The following is a 22,009-nucleotide window of genomic DNA, read 5'->3' as shown; positions in this document are numbered from 1 at the left end:
ACATGCATTCATTGGCAGTGAGAATAATGCAAGCGAGGCAGAGATAGATGTACACAGTACGCCAGAGTGCCAGTGGAGATGTAAAATGTGGAAGACAACAAGAAGAGTGCGGCGATAAAATAAAAATCGCGCGCACAAACATGAAAACATTTTTCGGCACTATTTTGATGGTGTTTAACGGTGAAAACAACTCTTTTTAGCGTCGATCGTAGGCATTTTTCGTAGCTTATTCGGATGGTTCAATGAGTGAGGCAAATGAGCGAGCAAACGAGCGCCCGCGCCCGCACACGACCATTTAAATACCGAGGAATGAGGAATGCAAACACGCGCCCAATGAATGAGAGATATTTTTTTTTCTGCGCTCTCTCTCATCGCCCCAATGGAATGAGTTTTGCAAGCCTGCTACGATATAAATCAAAAAGATAAATTGGAAATCAATAGGAAACGTACATTTTTCAGTACTAAATATGCATATGAATGGGATTCTATATCTCAGTTTGCGCGTATGAGAGAGTGAAGATGTGCACGCGCGCACGGGGACACAGACAGAAAGGGAGAGAGAGAGAGAGAGAGAGAACGAGCGAGCGATAAAAGGAGGAGGAATGGCGAAGGGCGGGCGATCGAAGCATGCTCATAATGGGCCAGGGAATACGAATACGCAACGATCGACGGCCCGAAACCAAAACACAACACACGCACACACACACACACACTCCATTCAGACGACGAACAAAAAAAAGAACAAGACAATTTTATACACTTATATGGACGTTAAGCTGTGAGCTGCGTTTCAAACATAAATATTTCATTTGCACACATAACATGCCCATAACTATTCCATATGATCCCGATACTCATTTTCCACGGAATTTCATTTGGCAATTTCCAATTTTTTTTTGCGTTCGCGTTTTTTTCTTTTGGGCCGCCATTCCATTTCACCATTTCCCTTTCGCACACTATTTCAATTTATTGTCGATTTTTCCCAGTTCGATTCATAAACTACCATTTGAGAAACTCGTTGCATTTTTTTCGGTAGTTTTTTATTTGTTGGCGATCAATTTAGTGTCATGGGTTGTTTTCCACCAGTTTATCAAACTATTTTTGTCATTTCATACGTTTTGCCAGTTTGAATCGATAAATTTTAATCTTGGAATCGTTCAAATTCATGGAATTCACTACGATTTCTATGATTGTATTTTGAATGATTTTCGCTAATTGGTTCAGTTTGATCAACTTCAGTTGGTGTTTTTGATCAACTCACTTGGTGCTTTTGAACAAACTGTAATCGTCCAGGCGTCATAACATCTAAGAACAACCTTCATCCACTGAAAAATCTTCACAACCAACAATCTGGTAAAAGTTGTGACGAAATCTGTTAATTTTGATCGGTCGAGTTTAATCTTGTGTTTGAATCGCAATTTTTTATGCTTCAAACCTAAATTTTCGTTCCGTTTTGCTTATTTTATCTTTTGCGATATCTCATTTTATCGCAAAAACCCATCATTTTGAATACCATTTTGAAAAATCGTTGATTTTGAAAAGAAAAAAGGGGTGACATTTCGCATATTTTGCACTCACCTCTCAAATCCTGTTTCAGTTTTATTTGAAATTTCCGGTCATTTGTGAATTGTCAGCTTAAAAAAGCTCTAAATTCAATTCAATGAATCCTATGAAGGAAAAAAGAAAGATAAATTTCCGTATCATTTTCCGGGCCATTTCAAAATTCATTTTTTCAGCTTTATACATTCATTTCATGTGAATTTGTCTAAAATATGTGAGCCCATCAATTAAACAAAAGGTCTATTTAAATGGACTTTATTTATTCACTTTATGATTTGATGATTTAATAGTTTGAATTTCATGAATTCATGATGATAAGATTCATTTGAACAACCGCTTTAAAAAGTGCCATTTACCATTTCCATTGACATTTACGGCTTTTCAATGCAGATCTAACGGTAAAATTGTCCTCTTCTCTCTCCCCCACATCTCGGCAAAATTGCATTATAATTCGTTCGTTTGATTTAAAAATTGCAGCTGTGTTAGTGTCGATAATATTTAAATTTTTGCGACACTTATAAAAATTGCAGCTCACAATTGGTGCCCAGCCACAACACAACAATCATTTATATCATTTGATGGAGCAAAAAAGAACGGTTGCCAACAAATAATGCTCTTAACAAATTGTAAATGAAATAAAAATGATAATAATCCAAATAAATGTAGACATTTGAATATTTTGGCATCACACTTGAGTGGCAGTGGTGGTACGGGTTTTGGTGTTTGTCTTGATGTACAAGTCATTTAAAAATCGGGTGAAAATGCGAATTATGTTTTTTTTTTCTGCATGGTTGTTGCTGTCGCTATTGTGTTTTCCAAACACTCGAGGCGGTGAGCCACACAAACAAACAACGGACGAGGCACACAAAAAAGAGCCGTGTAGCGAAGAACGAGCAAGCAAACGAGGCACACTTCTTTGCGAAACCATTTCAGTGTAATCAGATATTTGCTCTATAAAATTGTGAAACATATACATTAAACACACAGTAATAAACTCACCACCTCATCATTTCGGCATTATCCGGGGAGAGAACGGTGGTGGTGGCAGGCGGCAGCAACAGCAAAATTGCTTGCAACGCGAACGCGCAACAAGTTGCCAGCGTTAAAGTTCTTTCGAGCGGATGCGAATTTTCCTTTCAGTTTTCCGTCTTTTCGTTTACACAGCACACCGAATGTCTCACAGTTGGATACCCCCTTTTATTTTGTTTCGTTTCCACATATTTTACTCGAAACGAAAATGGGAGAGAGAGAGAGAGAGAGTGAGAGAGAGAGCGAGCGAAAAAATGAGCAAGCGTGTGACCCGCACAAAAAATGGCTTGTGTGTGGTTCGTCGTTTAACATCGAACCCGAAAACACATTTGAGTCTGTCTTTCTCTCGATTCGTAGGGTGTCTTAAAATGTGTAGCCAAACGGTGTGCCAACATCCAACTCATCATACTCTATTTGATACTGTTACATGCGCTTAAATCACGTTGCACTTTCCCAAATGCAAACAATGAGACGAGAAACCCATTGAGAATGCCATAACCTGGTTTGACTTGGGTGTACGTGTGCGAGTGCGAGTGTGTGTTTGTCGATAAGCTTTTCAAAACACAAAAACCCAGTTTGGTGCACCCTAAGTTTGATTGCTCTGCTAAAGTCGTCGCTACTTTTTTCCGTCCATATGCGGCTGGCATTATAGTGGTGCTGCTGTCTGAAAGCAGGATCCACCACCACAGGAAAGATAAAAAGTGGGTGCTGCGGGTGTGAGTTCAGTTAAATGAGACAGAAAAGTTCGGTGCGTTTGTTGGAACTACTACTGCTGCTGCTATGTTCTTAGCTTAGCCGGGAGATTGAACGTGAAAGCAAGCAAACGAGCGAGCAAGGGAGAGTGAGAGGTCGCCGACAAATTTTAAACACAAACACATTACATATTTTTCCCGTTTCTTGTTGTTTGGGTTAATATTTACGGTTGGCGTCTTTTATTTATTATTTTAATGGGATTGCCTTTAATGTCAAAAGCTGTACATTAATAGGTTAACCAGGAATTTAACACCAGCCAATTCACACACTCGCACATATACACAATGAAGTGGAGCGAACTGAAGGGGCGGGGGAAGTGCGGAACGAGCGTGCAAGCACAGATTTACGGTCTCGCAATTTTAAAGAGAGAGAGAGAGAGAGAGAGAAAAACAGAGATTTTCACATATAATTATTTAAAATAATATAATTTTGGTTTGCATTACGTGCAATGAATGAAGTGAACACAGTGCGGCGCGATGCGAGCGCACTGTATGTGTTTGAGACACATGTAATTGAGCTTAAATGAGGTAAAACCTAATGAATCATCTTTCAAAGTAGCAAAAATAAAAACGTCATAGTCGTTGTTGGTGGTGCTGTTGCTGCCATTGCTTTTTAACCGTTCATTCGATTTACTTCCACTTTATGTTGGGTTTTGTGTGAGAATAAATCCGCCCCATTCAAAGAAGAGAAGAGATAAAAAAGAGAGACCAGAGAAAACATTCAAAACGTTTGAGAAAACAATACATACAACAATGGAATGAACGCATTAACACCCTGCTTTGATGCTACTTTTGTTGTTTCCTTTTATGCACACGTGTATGTCGGTTTTTTTTCTCTTTCTCTCTCTCGCATCGGTCGACTTTTGAGCAACGAAATTTCCATACAAATATTTCGCGCCACATTTTCATGCCTCAAACTGAAAAAAAAAACAGAACACATGCACATTTTTCACCTCTCTGAATTGCTATTTTAATCGAAAGTAATACAATTGCCCGTTGTTATGCACATAATAATATATATTAATAATTATAAATGACAAACCTTTTGTTGTTGCCATTGTTTTTGTTGTTAGTGCCTCTTATTTTATCGAGGTAATTTTATCGGCAGGAATATATATCTTTGAATACCCACTCCATAATGAGCAACCAATATATCAATATTTTCAATAATCACACGTTTTCCGCTGCCTTTTGTTTGCCGCAGTCTGTGTCTTTTTTACTTTTGGGGTTTTTGTTTTTTAATTAAAATGGATCCGAATAAAATTAATCGACAACTTTCAATTGGAAATTGATCCATTAACAAATGAGTCACATGAAAAGTTCAATTCCCAATTAGAGCGCCTGTCAATTGGACAATTTTTTGCACAATCGTCGTCGTTGGCTTTGATTAATCTATCCTTTCGGTTCATCACATGCCAAATGCATTGCACTTGAATTTCGATTTCACTTCGAAATCAATGACATTTGTCCAACTTGTTTGAATACTAATGTGATTTGGAGCCAGTGATTTGTTTTCGGATAGAAAAGTTTTTTTTTTGGTTTTTGATTTGCACAAATTCGCTGAGATCAAGGGAGAGACATTTTTAACTATCATTGATTTGATTCATCAAATACAATCGTTGTACAATTAGCGTTCAAAAAAAAAATAAATACAAATCGTGACACGATTTGGATTAATTGCTTTAGTTTTCGTTCGAAGCACTTATGGTCGATTCGTAAATAAATCTGCCAAAATTTGGATAAAAAATGGTGATTTTTTTTTCGTATTTTTGAAAAGGTCCGACGATTTTAATCGATAGAAACTAGTCCGTTCATTTGATGCAGACTTGAAATTTTTTGTTGATTTTCACAATCTGGATTCAACTTTTTGTTTCAGCAACTGGCTTCTTTTGAAAAATTGATTTTTAATATTTTTTATTTGCTTTGTTTTCGTAGGTCTCTGGCCATGGTTATGTAAAATGTGAGAGTTTATCACCGATGCAAATATTAGACAGTGAACAGGATCCACATCTTCGAATGGATGAGCAAGCCAAAGTGGCTAGCAATTCGTCGGAGGGAAAATGCATCGAACAAACCACCGACGATGATATCATTCACGATGATGCCGAGCCCAATATTCTTGAACAGTCACAGGTAATTTTCAGTGTCAAATCTTCTGATTTCTTTGTAAAAGTTGCCATTTGCAATTGCCAATATTCCTCAGTTGATATCAAAAGAGTGATAGCTAAAATTGATATCGAAATGTTTATGAAATAATCAAAAATTGCGGTTACCAGAATAATAAGTGCAAGATGAAAACCAAAAGACCAAATTATAATAATATTAATTATATTTTCTATCAAAGTTAAAGCTTAAATCGTTTGAAATCAATCATTTTCTGATTAAACCAAAATTGTTTTTCATATCCCAAAACACAAATCGCAATTGTAGGATGTGGCAAACCTTTTGAATAGTCAAAATGCTTTGGCGGCTGCAGCAGCAGCAGCAGCTGTGGCTGCCAATTCGGCATCAGCCGATCGCTTAACGCCGGAAATGAAAGATGCTCGTCTCAAACTATCATCGGCTGCCGTTGCCCATATTAATGGAACTAGTGAGTACATATATCGTTCGAAATTATCTACCTAAACACAAATACCTCCAATCGATTCAGTATTTTAATCCATGAACATTGGATTCTCTTTGTTTGCAGTGCAAAAGATGTTGAATTTTCAAAATTTACAAAATTTGGCATCGTTGCAACAACAAAAGCTGTCATTTGTTGGATTGGCCGGATTGTCATCAGCATCGACGTGCTTGAATTCACCACTCAATCTCAGCTTAAGCTCATCGTCTCACACCGATCCAAGTCAAATGAACACCAACTGCAGCACATCAATAGCTTCCGAGCTGGCGAAAAATCTATGCGGCGCATCAGCTGACAACTATTCACCACAAATGCCTCAGCTTATTTTGGCATCGGTAAGAGGAATTTTTTTTAAACATTTCCTTTCTTTTTTCTCTATTGATTTGTTGAAGAAAATTAGCGAGAACAAATGATTGTTTTTGAAGAAGTGTGATCTAATCGACAAGTGATCAAACCCATTATTTTTAAAGAAAAAATTGAACAAATGAGTCATTGAATGAGTTCAGAATGACCCGATGGCATTTTTCGCTTAATTTTTTTCGATCATCTTTCATAAAAAAAAGGAGAAATGATGAGATTTTATTTAGATTTTATTAGAGTAAAAGACCTCTTTTACAAATTAGACATCAAACACTAGCGGTGACTTTTTCACACCGTATTCTCACTCAAGAAAACTATGGTTGAAACTCGGAATTACTTTTTTGTCTCTAAGAAAACGTTTATTTCAATTTTACCCCATTTCCAGGGTGGTCAATTGATGCAAGGTGTGCAAGTGGCACAGCTTTTGATACCATCACCATCAGGTAAGCTTAGGCTTTCGCACTTTTTTTTTCATTCTTTCTAAAATCATTTCGTGCTTGTTGCGTTGCTTGTATTTCCGAAAATTCATTCGAATTTTTCGCCAAAAGGCATTTCAACGCAAACGATTTTAACGATACCGGTGAGTCAGCAAGTGAGCTCAAATGAGCAATTGGCTCAAACTTTGGCTGCCTTAAATAACTGCCCAACAAATCAACAAGTGCATCAGCATCAGAAGCAGCAACAGCAGCAACAGCAGCAACAGCAACAACAATCGTCTCATCAAATGCCAAATCTACTGGGTTCGCCCACATTACTTGCTCAACAGTCACAACAGCCACAGAAAACCCAACAAGGTACACATAAACCTAGCACACTTTCTGTCAAACCGTTTGAATATCATAAAATTGTTGAAAGAGTTGCAACGAGACCATTTTTGTCGTTTAATGTCGCAAAATAAGCAAACATAAATAGCCTCCCATGAAGGGAAAGGGAGGTAGAGATAGAGAGAGAAAGAGAGAGAGAGAGAACAAAATGAACATGGAATAAAATCCAGTGATAAATTATCAAAAATGATCCCGAAAGAGGAACGAAAAAAAAACATGTAAATGAGTTTGTTTGATGTTCCTTTCGTGCACTCAATAATTACCAATCGTTCGAACAAAACGTGTATGCGGTAATTACAGTACACCACATTCACAAATTAAAGAAAATTGAATAAAATTCAATTGCTTGCTTCAGCGCTTTTTATCGAGTTTGTTGTTGTTCCTTTTTTTTCTCGTTTATGTATGTGTAATGGAGCTTATTGAAAGCAGTACGATTCGTGTATGTGTGTTGAATGCTTTGCAAATGCAAAGGAAATAATGTTTAAATTCATTAGGAATTTTCCTCTTGAACATTTACACACAACTCGGATAACAAATAAAGAGGCAAACACGGCGCCAAATGAGAATGGGGCAGAGAGAGAGAGAGAAAAGAAAATTACAGCCATTGGATATCTAATGTGTACATCAAGTTTTGGTGGCAACCGAACCAATATTCTGTTTGTTTTTATGTGAAACGATAGTGGAATTGAGGCTAATTATCGTTCAAAATTGACACAACAAATGACAACAACAATGTGAAACGAAGAGAAAAAAAAAACAAAATACTAGAGAGTTAGATGTATAGTGTAATTGAGCGCTTAAAGTTTCGTGTTTAACAAATATTTGCGTGTGAACTTTTAATTTCTTTTGCAATATTCATAATGCCAAATTTGTAAATAATTTATAAATGCCTCAAATAATTAGTAGATTAATAAAATAAATGCTCGGAAGCATGCTCGAATGTTTAAACAAACCTTGAATTGTGGTGTGTTCTGTTCACGTTCGCACCGCTCTACTGAGCACAGATGAATCGCACGTTAGGTTCATTTTGAAGCATCGAAATGTGTCGACTTGCTCGAGTAAATGACAACGAAAAAGACCGTTATGAATGACACGGGCTGCATTATGTTTGCGCAATAGTAGAAATAGAAATGATTGAAAGCTTGGGCTTTTAACACGTTAAATTGATTCATTTGAAATAGAATTTCAAAACCAATCTAATGCCTTGTCATTTTTTGGCGTGAATGAAATGTGTCTCTTTTTTTTTAGGTCCGTTGAATACAAACCTCTTTTCATCCGGTGTGCAAGAATTATTGGCCGCTATCCAACCGAATCTCTTCGATTTGCGTGAACAACAGACCAGCCATCATCGACGCCATTCAATGTCAACCAACAGTCCCAGTCCAAATTATTTGCAAACATGTGCCAATGACACCACTAATATTCGGGCTCATACACCGAAACACAGTCCTATTCGGAATTCACACTTTGAAAATCGGTAAGTTCGTGCGAGCAGCAGATTTTTGGGAAAATATTATCAATTCGTAACGAAAATTAAAGTAAACTTGAGCCGGAATTAGATTGTAAATCCAATAAATAAAATGAGATACTCAATTGATGTCCGTGCGTATTTCAGAGAGGTATCAACCAATCAGTCTTCAGCATCAACCGTTGTGTCGGGTGGCAGCAGTACATCGCAACATCAACACCAAATTATGCCAGCTACATCACCTTTATCGCAATTCGCAACAAATGGCGACGTACAAAAACTCAGAACGACAACATCACCTCATAACCTTTCGAATCAACAAACTCAGCAGCGAGGTTAGTCTTTTGTTATGTTTTTATAGTGAAAGTTTTTGCTATTTTTTTTTAGCCAATGCCTTTTCGTGTCTTTTTTGCTTTCCCCTCTCATATGAACCGCTTAGATTTTTTCCATCTTTTTCATTACTCGAATTCTTTTGAAATGGATTCATTCGAAATTCATTGACATTTTGATTTTAATTTTTTTTTTTTCATTTGAAAAAGTCTTCTGAACGATTTTCAAGTTTATTTGACGAAAAAACTTGCTCAATTGCTTTTCAATAGCTCTCCAATGAATATTAAACCGTTTAATCAGCAAATAATTGAACTCATTTGAATAAGTTTCATTGGAAATATTAGTTTGATGAATGCGCGAATGTCGAGCAGTTATCATAACTGCAACCACATTAAACGGTATAAAGTGTGTGTTTATGACTAATCGGATTAATCATTAATAAACTTTAAAAACACAATCCCAATCAATTTCACTCAAAATAAAAAAAAAATCTTTACAATTTTTCTTTCTCACCACAGAAGGCAACGACGTCCCCATAGCATTTAGTAGTAACGATAACAACAACAACAACAATAATAATAACAACAGCGATAGGTCCATTGCAAGCAATAGTTTAGTTATTGGCAGTTGCAGCAGTACTACGAGCTCAGGAAATAGTATTAGTCACCATCGTGAACATTCACCAAATATTGCCATTAACAGCATAAATAGGTATGAAACTGGTTTTACACACATTTCTTTCGACTTTTGTTAACAACTTCGACTTTGTTCGGTATTTTGATTTGTTGACGCTACGTCTAAAGAAGTCTTAGTTTTTTGAAAAGTCAAAAGGATTTTCAACATATTTTTGTGACTTAATTTCAAATTTCGATGAAAAAAATATTTTTTCAGATTAACAACATCGAATGGTGAGTTGACAATAACAAAATCACAAGGATTGCCGCCCCCGCCACAGCCTTCATCCAATTCGACAAGTTCGTCGAAAAGTGCACATTCCCATTCGCATCACCATCAATCGCATCGTATCCTGTCGTCACATCACAAAAACCATCATTCGCACCATCAATCGTCATCGACGGTGACAACACCACCAACGGTCACTGAAACACCAGACGATGAATCGCCGAGTGAGTCTTTCTTTTTTTTTCTTTATATATTCTTCGTATATATGTAGATCATTAGGTCAGACACACACACACACACACACACACTCTGAGTGTGTTGTTCCTTATGCCGTGTCAACGTAGGCTATGAACGTCAAATTAACGACGGACAAGCATAGCTTTTCTCCGATATCAAATACTCTGGCAAAGAGTTGTTGTCATGAAATTAGTTTAAATAAGAGTAAAATCGACATTTTTACCTCAATTAAGAATTCATCGAGTCTCAACAGGCAAGTTTTATACACTAATATCTATCGGGCACACGGAAATTATGTTTTGATGTGATATTGAGGAATTTGATTTGAGTTCACGAGCATTTCCAATTTTCTAAGAAAGTTTGCAAATGACAAAACCAAGAGCTGTGGCATTCAGCAAGTGCCATAGACACATATAATGCATACCAGAGCAGACCAACAATTTAATGTTCGCATTCACTTTGAATGCATAAAACGCATTGAAACCAAAGAACGAAGAAAACAAACATATAAAATCAATTGATTCAATTATCGTGGCTTTTCACTCCATTGTGTTCGTGATGTCGTTGTTGTGTTTTTTGGAGTTTGAAAAGAATTTTTATTAATAAATTACCCATATAAAACATTCTAAGAATACCACAATTTCAGTGTTTTTATGACTTCAAAAAGCGTTGCCAGAGGAACGACAATCAATATACACTTTTGAATGGGGTTTTAATGATCGTTTTATTCGGAATTTCACTCACTAATTCTCGACACTTGAGAGAGAGAGAGAGAGAGAGAGAGAAAACCCATTACATCGTACATGATATATATGATTTGATTTTTATGATTCGATGCGCGATTCACATCTCGCACGATGTACAAAATTTACTGGGCGTTTTTTTTTGCATGTGTATATGATGTGTTCCATTTCTATTTTGCAGATGAACCAACAATCAATCAAACCAATTGCAACGTAGTCGACGGAATTGATTTAGATGAAATTAAAGAGTTTGCCAAAGCATTTAAATTACGACGTTTGTCATTAGGTTTAACACAAACACAAGTCGGCCAAGCATTATCAGTTACCGAGGGTCCGGCCTATAGCCAAAGTGCCATATGCAGGTTTGTCATTTCTATTACATTTTTTTATTCTGTTTGGTTGTGTTTTTTTCCTCCTTCTTTCGATCCATTTTCTTCATCTCTCTTTATTAAAAAAAAAAAAAACAAAAAACAAAAATGATGATCATAATAATAATAATGAAGCAGATTTCTTAAGGGAGAGAGATCGAAGAAAAAACTCTTCGTTTGATTAAACTGAATGAACGGGCTATTCTTGTCTCAAAATTGGCCCATTCTTGCCTCAATTTGCAGATGATTAGGCGCTCATTTTTATTACTTCTCATGAATGAGTTGTAAACGTACAGTATACTCAATGTGTTTCTCAATACTCACTCATTGCCCACACGATAATGTGTGGCCAAAGGGGAAAACTGCATTGCGCGAAATAATGATAAGATTTCAAGATAAGATAAATTGTTTCGATGGTAAAAACGATTAAGTTTCAATCAAAAGTAAAATTTTCAAAAATCCGAACCCAAGGTTTAGGCACGATACACTTCGATCGAAATTGATTCTATTTTCAAATCGAAAATTGAACATCATGCGGTTTATTTAAAGTCCAAATCGAATGGTCATCTAAAATGAACAAATTGTATTTGATTGTCCCATGGGATCTTCGGCTCTTCCGAATACCAACAATTTCGAGATGCTAAAAATAATAATTTGTGTCAAATAGCTTAATTGTGAACGAATTAGTTTCATTTTCGATACATGGGCACAGACTATGCCGAATAAGGTCAGTCTTGTTTGGGCGCAAGTGTGAAATGTTTTTTTTGATTTATTCACGGCAAATGTTGCAAACAATGTTTGCCAAACACGTAATTACTTTCCGTTTGTCACGAAGTGTGACAATTATCATCGATTTCGAGCTTCGATATTGAAATAGCGCCAAATGGCCCATTTGAAATGGGCGACGAAAAAAAAAATTGCATGTGAACAACTGCGATTCAAATTGTGAGTGGCAGAAATGGAGATTTTATCCCAAATCCCAAACATCATGTGTCCATTTGTGCCAGGACATTCTGTCATGTATTTCTCTTTTTTTTGGCCAACACCAACTTCATCCTTCAATTTCAGTTGGAATAACTAAATCCTTATATTTCAGTTGGAAAATTGAATAGCGCGAATTTTTTTTTTTTTGCTTTGTTCCATCTCTGCTGAGGCTCAAATAGAATGTGCGGTCCAATTTTCTATTTTCAATCTAATGAAACTCTGCTTTTCAGTTTTGTTTTGATTTTGTGAGAGAAAGAGAAGAAAGAAAAAAAACAACAACAAATCATTCAAGAATATTTTTGTTTCTTTGTGTTCATCTATATTTTTTATTGTCTTCTATTCCCATGAAAAAAAAATAATACAAAATTGCAACCACAAATGAAATGTGACAAAAACAACGACATGACCGTGGTTGCTTTGAAATTCCGTTGACATGCAAAATATTGAAATAAAAAAATCCGACAACCACCTCAATCCCATGAATCCAAAATGAAAATGAAAAAAAAAAAATTACGCAAAAATTTCATTACAAACAAAACATGAAACAAACGAATGTACGAACGAACGCTCGAACAAACGAAAAAAAAACCCAATTCGGAAACTAAATTATTTGAATGAGTAGTGCTCTGGCCGCACAGATGTATGCAGCTCAACTTTCATCGCAGCAACAGCAGAATATGTATGTTAATCATAAAGTTGTTTAAAATTCTCTAAAAATAAGTGAAAATTTTATCGAGACACAATTCGAAAAAAAAAAACGAAACCACTCCTCACCCCCATACACTTCACCCTCCGATGGAAAACTGTCCATTTTTAGATTAGGATACACTCAAATAAAAATACACACACACATAAAAAACCACTCTAGCGAGGCACATGAATCGAATTGTCATAAAATATAGCATTATTGAGTGCTAATCTAAAGATAGGCCGTTTTTACTCTGTCGGTCGGTTGGAACAAATGGTTTTTAACTAAATTTTGTGCTTTTTCCAATCTTATCCGTTGTAATTGAATTTTTAATGCTTCCATTAACTATTTTGTACGAGATGTGTTTATTTTTGGTCTAATTTTGTTTTCGGTATGTATGAGCACAAGAGCATTTTTAATGCACGAGTAGTTTTTTTTTTCTTTTGATAGAATGCATTTGATTGATTTTATTCAAGCTTTTAGAAAGATGAATTGAATTTGATTTTTTTTTTCAAATCTTCGGCAAATGTAGAGAATTCGTTGCTTAAAAGTGCGAGTTTCAGTCGTAGCGAGACCGATTCTTGTACGTGTTTTCAATAATTGGGCAATTAGATGATAAGTGGTTTGGAAAGAGCCGTTCGAAAACATCGATTTTAACTTTGACGCGAGTCTTTTTCCACACACACACACACACACATACACACACACACTCATTGAAAAAGAGAGAGAAAACTCATTTTCTGATTATTTAGCTCACTGTCCGTGGACTAGACCACGAACAATTGTCGTGTTTCCATCTAATTTCCACACTTTCTTTGTTAATTGCATCGTAGCCGATGACACTTTCGCACGACACTGTCTCTTGCTTTTTTCCTTTCGGTTTAAACGTCAGACATAATTTTGTTGATTCAAGTTCATTGTATTGATCGAAAGATCGGTAACCACCAGCCACCACTCCATAATTTATCGGCTTAGTTTAATTTTTAAACAGCATGACACTCTTACCTAAATCTATGGCAACTAAAAAATATCTTTAATACGTTGCTATTTCTAAATATCAATAACTCAAGTTGTGAATGCTTTCATTGTCCATAATTCAAGTGCTTTTTGTTGCAATTAACTTTGACTGGATTCAGATGTCATTTCTTTGTTTAGTAATTTTTGTTATGAATTTTAATCGAAAAATCGAAATTAACATTGCCATTACAATTCAAAAATCGGATACTAAATTTTTGATATATGAGATAAACCGAAGGCCAGGGCATTGCCACATTCTCATTTTTGATTGGATGTTACAAAATGAAGCAATTGAAATGAAATGGAAAGAAAAAAGAATTTCATAACAATTTTCATTGGTTACACAAATTTCTTTTTGGTTGCTTTTGATTGAATTAAAATTTAAAGCCAAATGACTTGAGCGAGAGAGAGAGAGAAAGAGAGATAAAAATATATGGTTTTTAAATGTGCTAATGTCCTGGCATTTATTATTCATTCGATGAGACATGTGATTCGGCCGAACATTTTCTTATTGTTGTTAAATGGGTGTGCGAGTATGATTTTAGATATGTCTCTTTTTTTGTCAATGTCTCGTCTGTAGAATGGTAGTAATAATTTCATTCTCTTTTTTTTTGTTTCTCTTTATTCGTATGACACGCACCACAGCTAACGACCAACCCAATTAAAATATATAGAGATCATTTTCAATAAATCACCTTCTTTAAATGTCACCTTTTCACTTTTAAGTCGAATTTTAGATTTATACATTCATATATGTGTCTTTTCTCTGTGAATTATTGAAATGAACATTTAATTTTTATTCCTCCACTGATTTCAGGTTTGAAAAACTGGATATTACTCCGAAAAGTGCTCAAAAAATCAAACCTGTCTTAGAGCGATGGATGAAAGAAGCCGAAGAAAGGTAATGAATATCCATGGAATTAATTATTTAGATTAGATATCAACTTGTTATTAATTCATGCATCGATGATTCAATCAAATACATTTCGTTAACCATACAATTCATTTGTTGGCTTTGATGTTTTTTTTTCTCATTTGACGCATGCTCTTGGAAAAAAATTGTCGAAATTATTTTCAATTAAAAAACCACCCTTTTTGTTACAAATTCGAATCGAATCACCTGAAAAAGTCACACTTTGCACCTGCTTAGTGAAAAAAATATGGAGAAAATTTATTAATTTATTGATTAAATGGACAAAATTAAAGAAAAAATCAAAGACAAGTATGAAGAAAATGAAACAATACCAAATACATGAGAATCACTCTAATAGGGTGTTACATGCATGTCGAAATATTCATTTTCTTTGATTCACGCAAATTATTATCAATGCAAAAAGAAACAAAAATCACTTTGAATATATTTCTGCCGTAGAATATGCTATAACGTCTTGTTTTCCATGCAAATGCAGTAATTGTTGTATTCTTTACTTGAATGATAGGCACTGGAATCATTATAAGAGTGGTCAAAGCCATTTGACTGACTTCATTGGAGTGGAGCCATCGAAAAAACGGAAACGTCGTACGTCATTCACACCACAAGCTCTGGAATTACTTAATGCTCACTTTGAACGAAATACCCATCCATCAGGTGAGTCAAATCAAGGCAAAAAAAAAAAATCTCAAATAAAACGAGTCATTTGGGATAAAATGACCTGAAGATAAATCACTTCGCTGGAAAAGAAATGCTTGTAAAAAAGCTTTTCCATGGAAAGGTCATATGAGCTAATATCATTTAAACAAATTAAAGGATCTTTTTGAAAGAGGGGAATTTTATTTTGTTCAAATAAGTAGATTTTGAAAGAAAATGAAAAGCATACTTATTTCCTTTTCGAAATATGGTCCACTTGAGATTTCGTAGATGACGTTATGTTTCTATATCTATGGGTGAAATTGAGAGTGGTGTAGTATGTTTCTTAAACTTTGTATTAGAATAAGTAGAGTATGTTTTCAAGCGGTGAGCAAATCTTGAAAAATTTATTTATTGCAACAGATAGAATAATTGAAAATAATAATAACGATGAAGGTAATTGTCTTTTTCGAAGTGGTACAGTTTTATAAGACCAACAAGTTTTGATAACATAACGATTCGATACGTGTTTTTTTTTCTTCAATAAAATGAAAATTGTCACCAACCACAAGTAAAACATACTGTACTTTATCAAAATATAAGTCGTCAAAAAGCATACTCACAAAATTTCACACATAGGCATGATCACCGATTATTTTATGCTTAAAATTCCGTTTTTCTTGCAAAAAGGTAGAGCAATTTCAATTATGAACGATATTTATTGCTTGACTGCTGTTTTACATTCCCCATCGATTTTCCCTCTCTAATTTTCGTTTCTTTGTCTGTTTTTTTTTTACCTTCGACATTGGAAACAGGGACGGAAATCACCGGTCTCGCACATCAATTAGGCTACGAACGTGAAGTGATACGAATTTGGTTCTGTAATAAACGTCAAGCGCTAAAAAATACCGTACGAATGATGTCCAAAGGAATGGTCTAATGCAATCCAGCCGAAGTGCAAATGAGATTCAACCGAATAGAAACAAAATAGGCCGCAATAAATTCAGTCGAAAAGAAGATAAACCAAGGCCACACAGTCCAGCTGAAAAAGAAATACAACAATATGAATAAAATGCAATCCAATACGTAAATCAAAGAATGCAAAACAGCTGCACATTCTGTAATTAATTGAACAAAAGAAGAAGAAGAACAAGCAGCAGCAGCACCAGCACCACCACCACCACATACACACGCGTCAACAATGAAGATTATGATGAAGTAAAATGTACGGTCGTACCCACATACACCAGACACAAACATTTTCAACCGAATTACTTACAATAGAGTCCAAATAATCGTAGTGTCCGCAAAAGCATTTTAATGAACTTCTTTAATATATAAATTGTTTCGTTACATGTATCAGCAGCATCAAACAACAAACAAAACAAATACACACACCATCACTACCACACCACACAAAAACACATAAGATATGTATCGTTGAGCAAACACGAGAAAATACATAAATCCACAGACACAAACACATAAATACACCAAAACAACGCATTTCATATTTCACAATCAATAGGGTATATTTATTTAATTTATGTACAAAATGTACTGTTTCAATTGATAAGCGAGTGAGATGCAGAGAGCATGAGCATGATGTGAGTTCGAATGCAAATGGAATGATGCAATGCAACATGAACAACAACAAAACAATCATCCGGCGAATGAATGAGTAGAGATAATTTGACTAGAGACATAGATTGATATTTGTATTTAAATGGTTTTTGTTTTTCATTTGATAATAATTAGATTTGATATTGATAATTAGTTGCACAGGCCGTAAGTGAAGTGAATAGGCAGACAGACACGATTTTGATGCGATGATAAAACAAAACGGATAAACAAAGAGCACATACACAAATTATTATCAAAGTGGAAGACACGTATAAAAAAATGTGAAAACGACCTAGCCGTTATGGTTCTGAACTTCTTTTTTTTCTTCTGATTAACACAAAAAAAAAACATATTTCCAATTATTGTGCCATCAAATGGAAGAAAAAACAATCTAGTAATTAAACAAAAAAAAATACACAATATATTTGTAGCGTTAGTGGTGCATCTAATTCAAAAACCGAAGAAAAATTCTGTTTCTTTCTCTCTTGTAATATCGGTTTTCCGTTGATTCCAAAGGAAATAACGTTTTTATTTTACCGAAATTTGATCGAGAAAAAACAAATCGAAATGAATCCATCACGGCCGCAAGCAACAGAGATTTCGATTTTTTTTTTCCATTTGTTTTCATTTAAGTCAGTCATTATCAATTTGGTTGTGATATGCACTTGCTTTTTTCTTTCAAACAGATTTTTTCGGTTCAAGTTCGTTCAAACAGAGGAACTTTTGTTCTGTAACTTGTATAAATATGAATTAGGGAGAAGTGATAGCAACAAAAAACCTCTTGCGAGAAAATTCACCTAATGATAAAAGCCACATTCAAATTTGTAACAGAAAAAATGAAGAAAAATTGTTGGATTAAGTTCAATTATAAGCTAAACACTTACACCTTTTCAAAATTGCTCATCCTTAATTCAATTGAATTGTCAAACACTTACACACCAACACACAGCAAGAGAAAATAATGGTTCAACAATGATGGTAAAACTTTTGTGTATTAATTTATTTATATTGAAAAATTTGTATACAAACAACATGAATGAAACTACTGAAATAAAATATGGATGAAGACAACAAAAAAAAAACACACACTGTAAATTCTAGCGGTATTTTTCTTGTGTCTTTGAGATCGTCGATATTGTGAAATTTGTTTCGCTTAAAAATCGGACTCTGGCTAAAAAGATAAACTCTACTTGAAATGAACAACGATAAAATCATTTCATACATGAAATTGTACATGATTTTCCTTATCCCGTGTGGAAATATTTTAACTGAGCATCCAACCGATTATTTTCGGACAGAGTTTACCATACCTCGAGCATGCTTTTGTATCTTTGCCAAAAATGGTTCTGTACTAAGCTGAAAAAACTTAGCTAACAATTTAAAATACATTGCGCCCCGCAAGCCATCTAGATGGCGCCACAAGAAAATTTGGTTCTTATACGAGGTGTATGCTCAAGATATGGAGTTTACTGGCTAAAAGTGATTATTCAGTACAAAAACAATGATCATAGTTAACTGGAATCACAAGCTGACTGCAGTCAAAAACGTCCCACATTAAGCGATTGACTAAATTTGAATCTTAGTCGACTATTTTTCATACAAATTATTTGCTCAGTAAACTAAAATCGCTTATTAGTTGATTTCAGTTGCAGTCTGTCATTTGTTTTTTACATTTTGTTTTTTTTTTCATCTTTTCTCCTATTTTCTTCATATCTTCCATGTTTTTCTTATTGCAACTCCAATGGAGAACTTCTCCATTCAAAACATCTGGCTAGTGTTGGCTTCGAACGTTCTTTTTTTTTTCGAACGAACGGTCGAACAAGCGTTTGAAAGTGTTCGACGGCCTTAAAATTTATCCCAAAATAACCTTCCTTCAGCTAAAGAAAAACTGTCTACATTAAAAACGTTAAGTTCTCGACTTAAAATACAAAGAGAATCTTTTTTGTGATATACTAAAATGAGTTGAGAATTTCTATTTTTGGTTTCTTTGTCTTAAATTAAAACATTGATTTTATCCATTTCAAACAGTTGATATTCGCAAAAAACGAGTCTTTTATTGTTCAAAAAATAAATTAAAAAAATATATTTCTTCAGTTTGAGCGTGAATGAGCAGCCACTCACAAATTAAAAAATATTCTCATTATTTCGGTAGCTATCGTCGCTGTTGTATTTAAAAAAAATTTAAATCACGGGTTTTGTTGCTTCACCAATGATAGAATTTCACGTGGAATATCCATCGTTTGATCATCCATTAGGACGATATCAAATCGATCCATGTATTTCGGCAGGTTTTTCTCCGGCTAAAAAAAATGGGAAAATGAAGATATATGATTAGTTTTTCGTGAGAATAAGAAGAATTTAGCAATTTTTTTTGGAATGATTGAATAAAAATTACTGAGAAGGGAGAAAAGTTTTCTTACGACATTTTTCTACTCAATTTTTTGTTCCACTTTTTACGAACGAATCATTCTATATTCAGTCTGATTTTGGTAAATTTTTCAATAAGTTGAAGATTTTTCGAATTAAGTGAAGACAATTTGGGTAAATCGACTACAAATAATTTCAGCAAATGACTCACGTGATCAAATAAAAATCCGATTTTCAGAATGCTCGACGTTTTTGGAACACCTTCGGCCATGTCGGCATCAGCCAGCGAATCACTGTAAATTACAAAAAGAATATTAGCTCTGGGTTTAAGGGCGAACTTGAGCTCAAGGAAAAAAAAAAATTCCAAATAGAATTTGAATTTGTTTGAATTTGAGAAACAATCTCAAAAAAGATTTGAATGTTAAAAATAAGACTGAAAATCAAAAGAAAAAGTCAGTGTCAAATGCAAAACTGAAAAAAACTAAATTCGACCTCGAGTTCATGTGAAATGTTAATTTAGAACTTGAGTTCAATCTTCAAGCTTAAGAATGTGGACCTCAATTTCGATTTCGTATAATTGATTCAACTTACCCCATTAGAATCACATGTTGCCGATTATGAACCATGTCATAATACTCGGTGCCTTCGAGAACGGTTTCGTTCTTATTGAAGGTATGAATCAGTGGATATTCTTCTGAGAAACCATTGACCATTCCGTTTTGGTATTTTAGAAAATTTGATACCAGCTTAACATTGGCCAGCATTATTTGTTCGTGTTGAAGAACGGCTTTTATTGAATCTCCTAGCCCGGCTGAAAATACCAGCACAGGAACATCCATTTCATGCGTAAGTTTGAAGAGGTCGTGTACGCCATCTCTCAGTGCGTGACTGTATTGTTTGGCCAACTCTTCAATTTCTTTTGGATCAAAAGCGAATCCTCTGTGAAAAAAGAAAAAAAGCAATAATCATGAGATAATCTTCCTCTCTCTCTCTCTCTCTCTCTCTCTCTCTGTCTCTCTCTCTGTCTCTGACTCTTCCATGAGAGAAATCCCGAAAAATAAGTCAAAATCCAAAAAAAAAACTCGTACTTACTTCAAGAGATCACCAGACATCTCCCACCAGTCAATCATATGCTTTCGTTTCTCATCGTGCGTGATTGTCGGGCAAATTTCGATGGGTCGGTATTTTTCGTAGAGTTTTTTCGACTCAACCAAGAATGAACTTGGCAGCGATTTACACTTATTAAACATTCCAAAGCTAGATAGCACCGGTTTGCCATCGTCGGTTTTCTGTTTGGTGAGTGTGAAGTCAAAATCGGTGACCACCTGTAGCTCACGATTGCCGCCGCAAATAATATCGTTGATGATACGTTCGACACGTTCCGAATCTTTAATTTTGCAATTCGGTCGAGCGAGCACATCGATATCACTGAGTCGTATAGGTTGTCCCGGTGTGGTTGTCATGATGTAACGATATTGACGATGTTGAAAAATTTCTCGGGTTGCGGTTGTTGTGCGGGACGATAACGACGACGACGACGACGATAGCAACTGAACGCCAAAACGTTTGAATTTATATGCGTGCGAAGCCAAACTGAATCGATAGTCTGCACATTCAATGGAATTTCAGACACAGATATCTGTTTTAGCACACCACATTCGCTAGAAACGGAGAGATAGAAGAAATCCGTGTAAAAAATGTGTAATTTGTAAATAGTTGACAATTTTCTGAAAAGAAACTGATTACAAAGTATGCAGAATAATGTATCAATTCTATTTCAAGTGAGTTATCGTTATTGCATTTCCATTTCCAATGTGCACCAACGTTATCAACAACCGAAAACACACGATTCCCAATAATTGAAGGGCACAATCTAAACTGATGTGGAAGACCGATACAATTCAGATAAAAAAGAATTGTCAAGTAAGCAAATTATCAACAACATAAACAAAACACAAAAATCAATTCTAGATCAATTGCACACACACACACACACACTCTCTCTCTCTCTCTCTCTCTCTGTTGCTATTTTCGTATATTTATTTTGTTTGTATACATAAATATCCGCTTTCTTTATTTCAACTGAAAAATGCACTCGGTGTGAACAAACGATAAATCGTTTCGTTGCAGGTCATCGTGTAGCTCAAACTGTAAACATTGAACGGTCCAAATTGAAAACAAAGACGTCAACAGTTTGATTTGAAATACCCCAGCAAATATTCTATTTGTGTTACACAGCCAAAAAACAATGTGTATAAATAATTGGGCAGAGGAGCGCGTCCAAATCATTTTTGGCCACCGTCATCGTATGCTCATGAAAAGTTATCTTGATTTAAGACGAAACACAGCTTCTTTTTGGCAATAAAATATCAATATTTACGTGCAGTTCGCTATTCTTTTTTCTCCCTCGCAAAACGTATTCGTTTGTATTCGTTGCAGCAAAGTAGTAAACTTACTTGTCACACTAAGTTTTGTGGCTACTAACATCGAACTGTCAAACTTGGATGTTCAACGTTCAAAATGTGTGTATTCCGATTCCAAGGTAACAGCTGACACGCATTTTGAA

At 35.1% G+C, this 22,009-nt stretch overlaps 2 protein-coding genes across 9 annotated transcripts in view; one reads left to right on the top strand and one right to left on the bottom strand.

Moving 5' to 3' along the window:
• The window catches only part of LOC129574921 (POU domain, class 6, transcription factor 2-like), a 56,655-nt gene extending 40,148 nt beyond the window's left edge, over window positions 1–16,507 (top strand). For 3 of the 4 annotated variants that reach the window (XM_055457581.1, XM_055457583.1, XM_055457580.1), the window contains exons 3-16: window positions 5,277–5,474; window positions 5,772–5,931; window positions 6,031–6,299; window positions 6,710–6,767; window positions 6,873–7,118; window positions 8,397–8,625; window positions 8,764–8,951; window positions 9,465–9,657; window positions 9,838–10,073; window positions 11,011–11,191; window positions 12,804–12,860; window positions 14,704–14,787; window positions 15,326–15,474; window positions 16,269–16,507. In XM_055457581.1, coding sequence (XP_055313556.1) covers window positions 5,277–5,474; window positions 5,772–5,931; window positions 6,031–6,299; window positions 6,710–6,767; window positions 6,873–7,118; window positions 8,397–8,625; window positions 8,764–8,951; window positions 9,465–9,657; window positions 9,838–10,073; window positions 11,011–11,191; window positions 12,804–12,860; window positions 14,704–14,787; window positions 15,326–15,474; window positions 16,269–16,393 — 2,373 coding nt within the window. In that variant the 3' untranslated portion in view covers window positions 16,394–16,507. The remainder of the gene's footprint in view (window positions 1–5,276; window positions 5,475–5,771; window positions 5,932–6,030; window positions 6,300–6,709; window positions 6,768–6,872; window positions 7,119–8,396; window positions 8,626–8,763; window positions 8,952–9,464; window positions 9,658–9,837; window positions 10,074–11,010; window positions 11,192–12,803; window positions 12,861–14,703; window positions 14,788–15,325; window positions 15,475–16,268) is intronic. The other variant, XM_055457582.1, reaches the window with a different exon arrangement.
• A 2,606-nt stretch (window positions 16,508–19,113) lies between these two features.
• Window positions 19,114–21,980, bottom strand: LOC129574923 (7-methylguanosine phosphate-specific 5'-nucleotidase). 5 transcript variants are annotated; one of them, XM_055457585.1, is made up of 5 exons: window positions 21,900–21,980; window positions 20,536–21,104; window positions 20,035–20,382; window positions 19,655–19,736; window positions 19,114–19,376 (listed from the first exon to the last, which is right to left on the bottom strand). In XM_055457585.1, the coding sequence occupies exons 2-5, from the start codon at window positions 20,904–20,906 to the stop codon at window positions 19,263–19,265; spliced, it is 915 nt and encodes a 304-aa protein (XP_055313560.1). In that variant the 5' UTR covers window positions 20,907–21,104; window positions 21,900–21,980; the 3' UTR covers window positions 19,114–19,262. The 5 variants fall into 5 exon arrangements, with proteins under 5 accessions (XP_055313560.1, XP_055313561.1, XP_055313565.1 ...); XM_055457586.1 differs by having other exon boundaries at window positions 21,824–21,924; XM_055457590.1 differs by lacking the exon at window positions 21,900–21,980 and adding an exon at window positions 21,828–21,875.
• Between the last annotated feature and the right edge of the window lie 29 nt (window positions 21,981–22,009).

Source organism: Sitodiplosis mosellana, unplaced genomic scaffold, assembly GCF_009176505.1.
Source record: "Sitodiplosis mosellana isolate CC-2019 unplaced genomic scaffold, AAFC_SMos_1.0 Smas_scaffold_6165, whole genome shotgun sequence".
In the NCBI taxonomy this organism is placed as follows: Eukaryota; Metazoa; Arthropoda; class Insecta; order Diptera; family Cecidomyiidae; genus Sitodiplosis; species Sitodiplosis mosellana.
Note: the sequence above shows the minus strand (reverse complement) of the source record. Positions and strands in the feature narration are given on the sequence as shown.

What these genes read in the sequence shown, in the direction of transcription:
- LOC129574923 (XM_055457585.1), bottom strand. Translation starts at nt 20,906, where the DNA reads ATGACAACCACACCGGGACAACCTATACGACTCAGTGATATCGATGTG. An exon ending in ATGTCTGGTGATCTCTTGAA is followed by an intron (nt 20,383 to 20,535) that starts GTAAGTACGAGT and finishes CTTTTTTCACAG; the next exon opens with AGGATTCGCTTTTGATCCAA. An exon ending in CAACATGTGATTCTAATGGG is followed by an intron (nt 19,737 to 20,034) that starts GTAAGTTGAATC and finishes TGTAATTTACAG; the next exon opens with TGATTCGCTGGCTGATGCCG.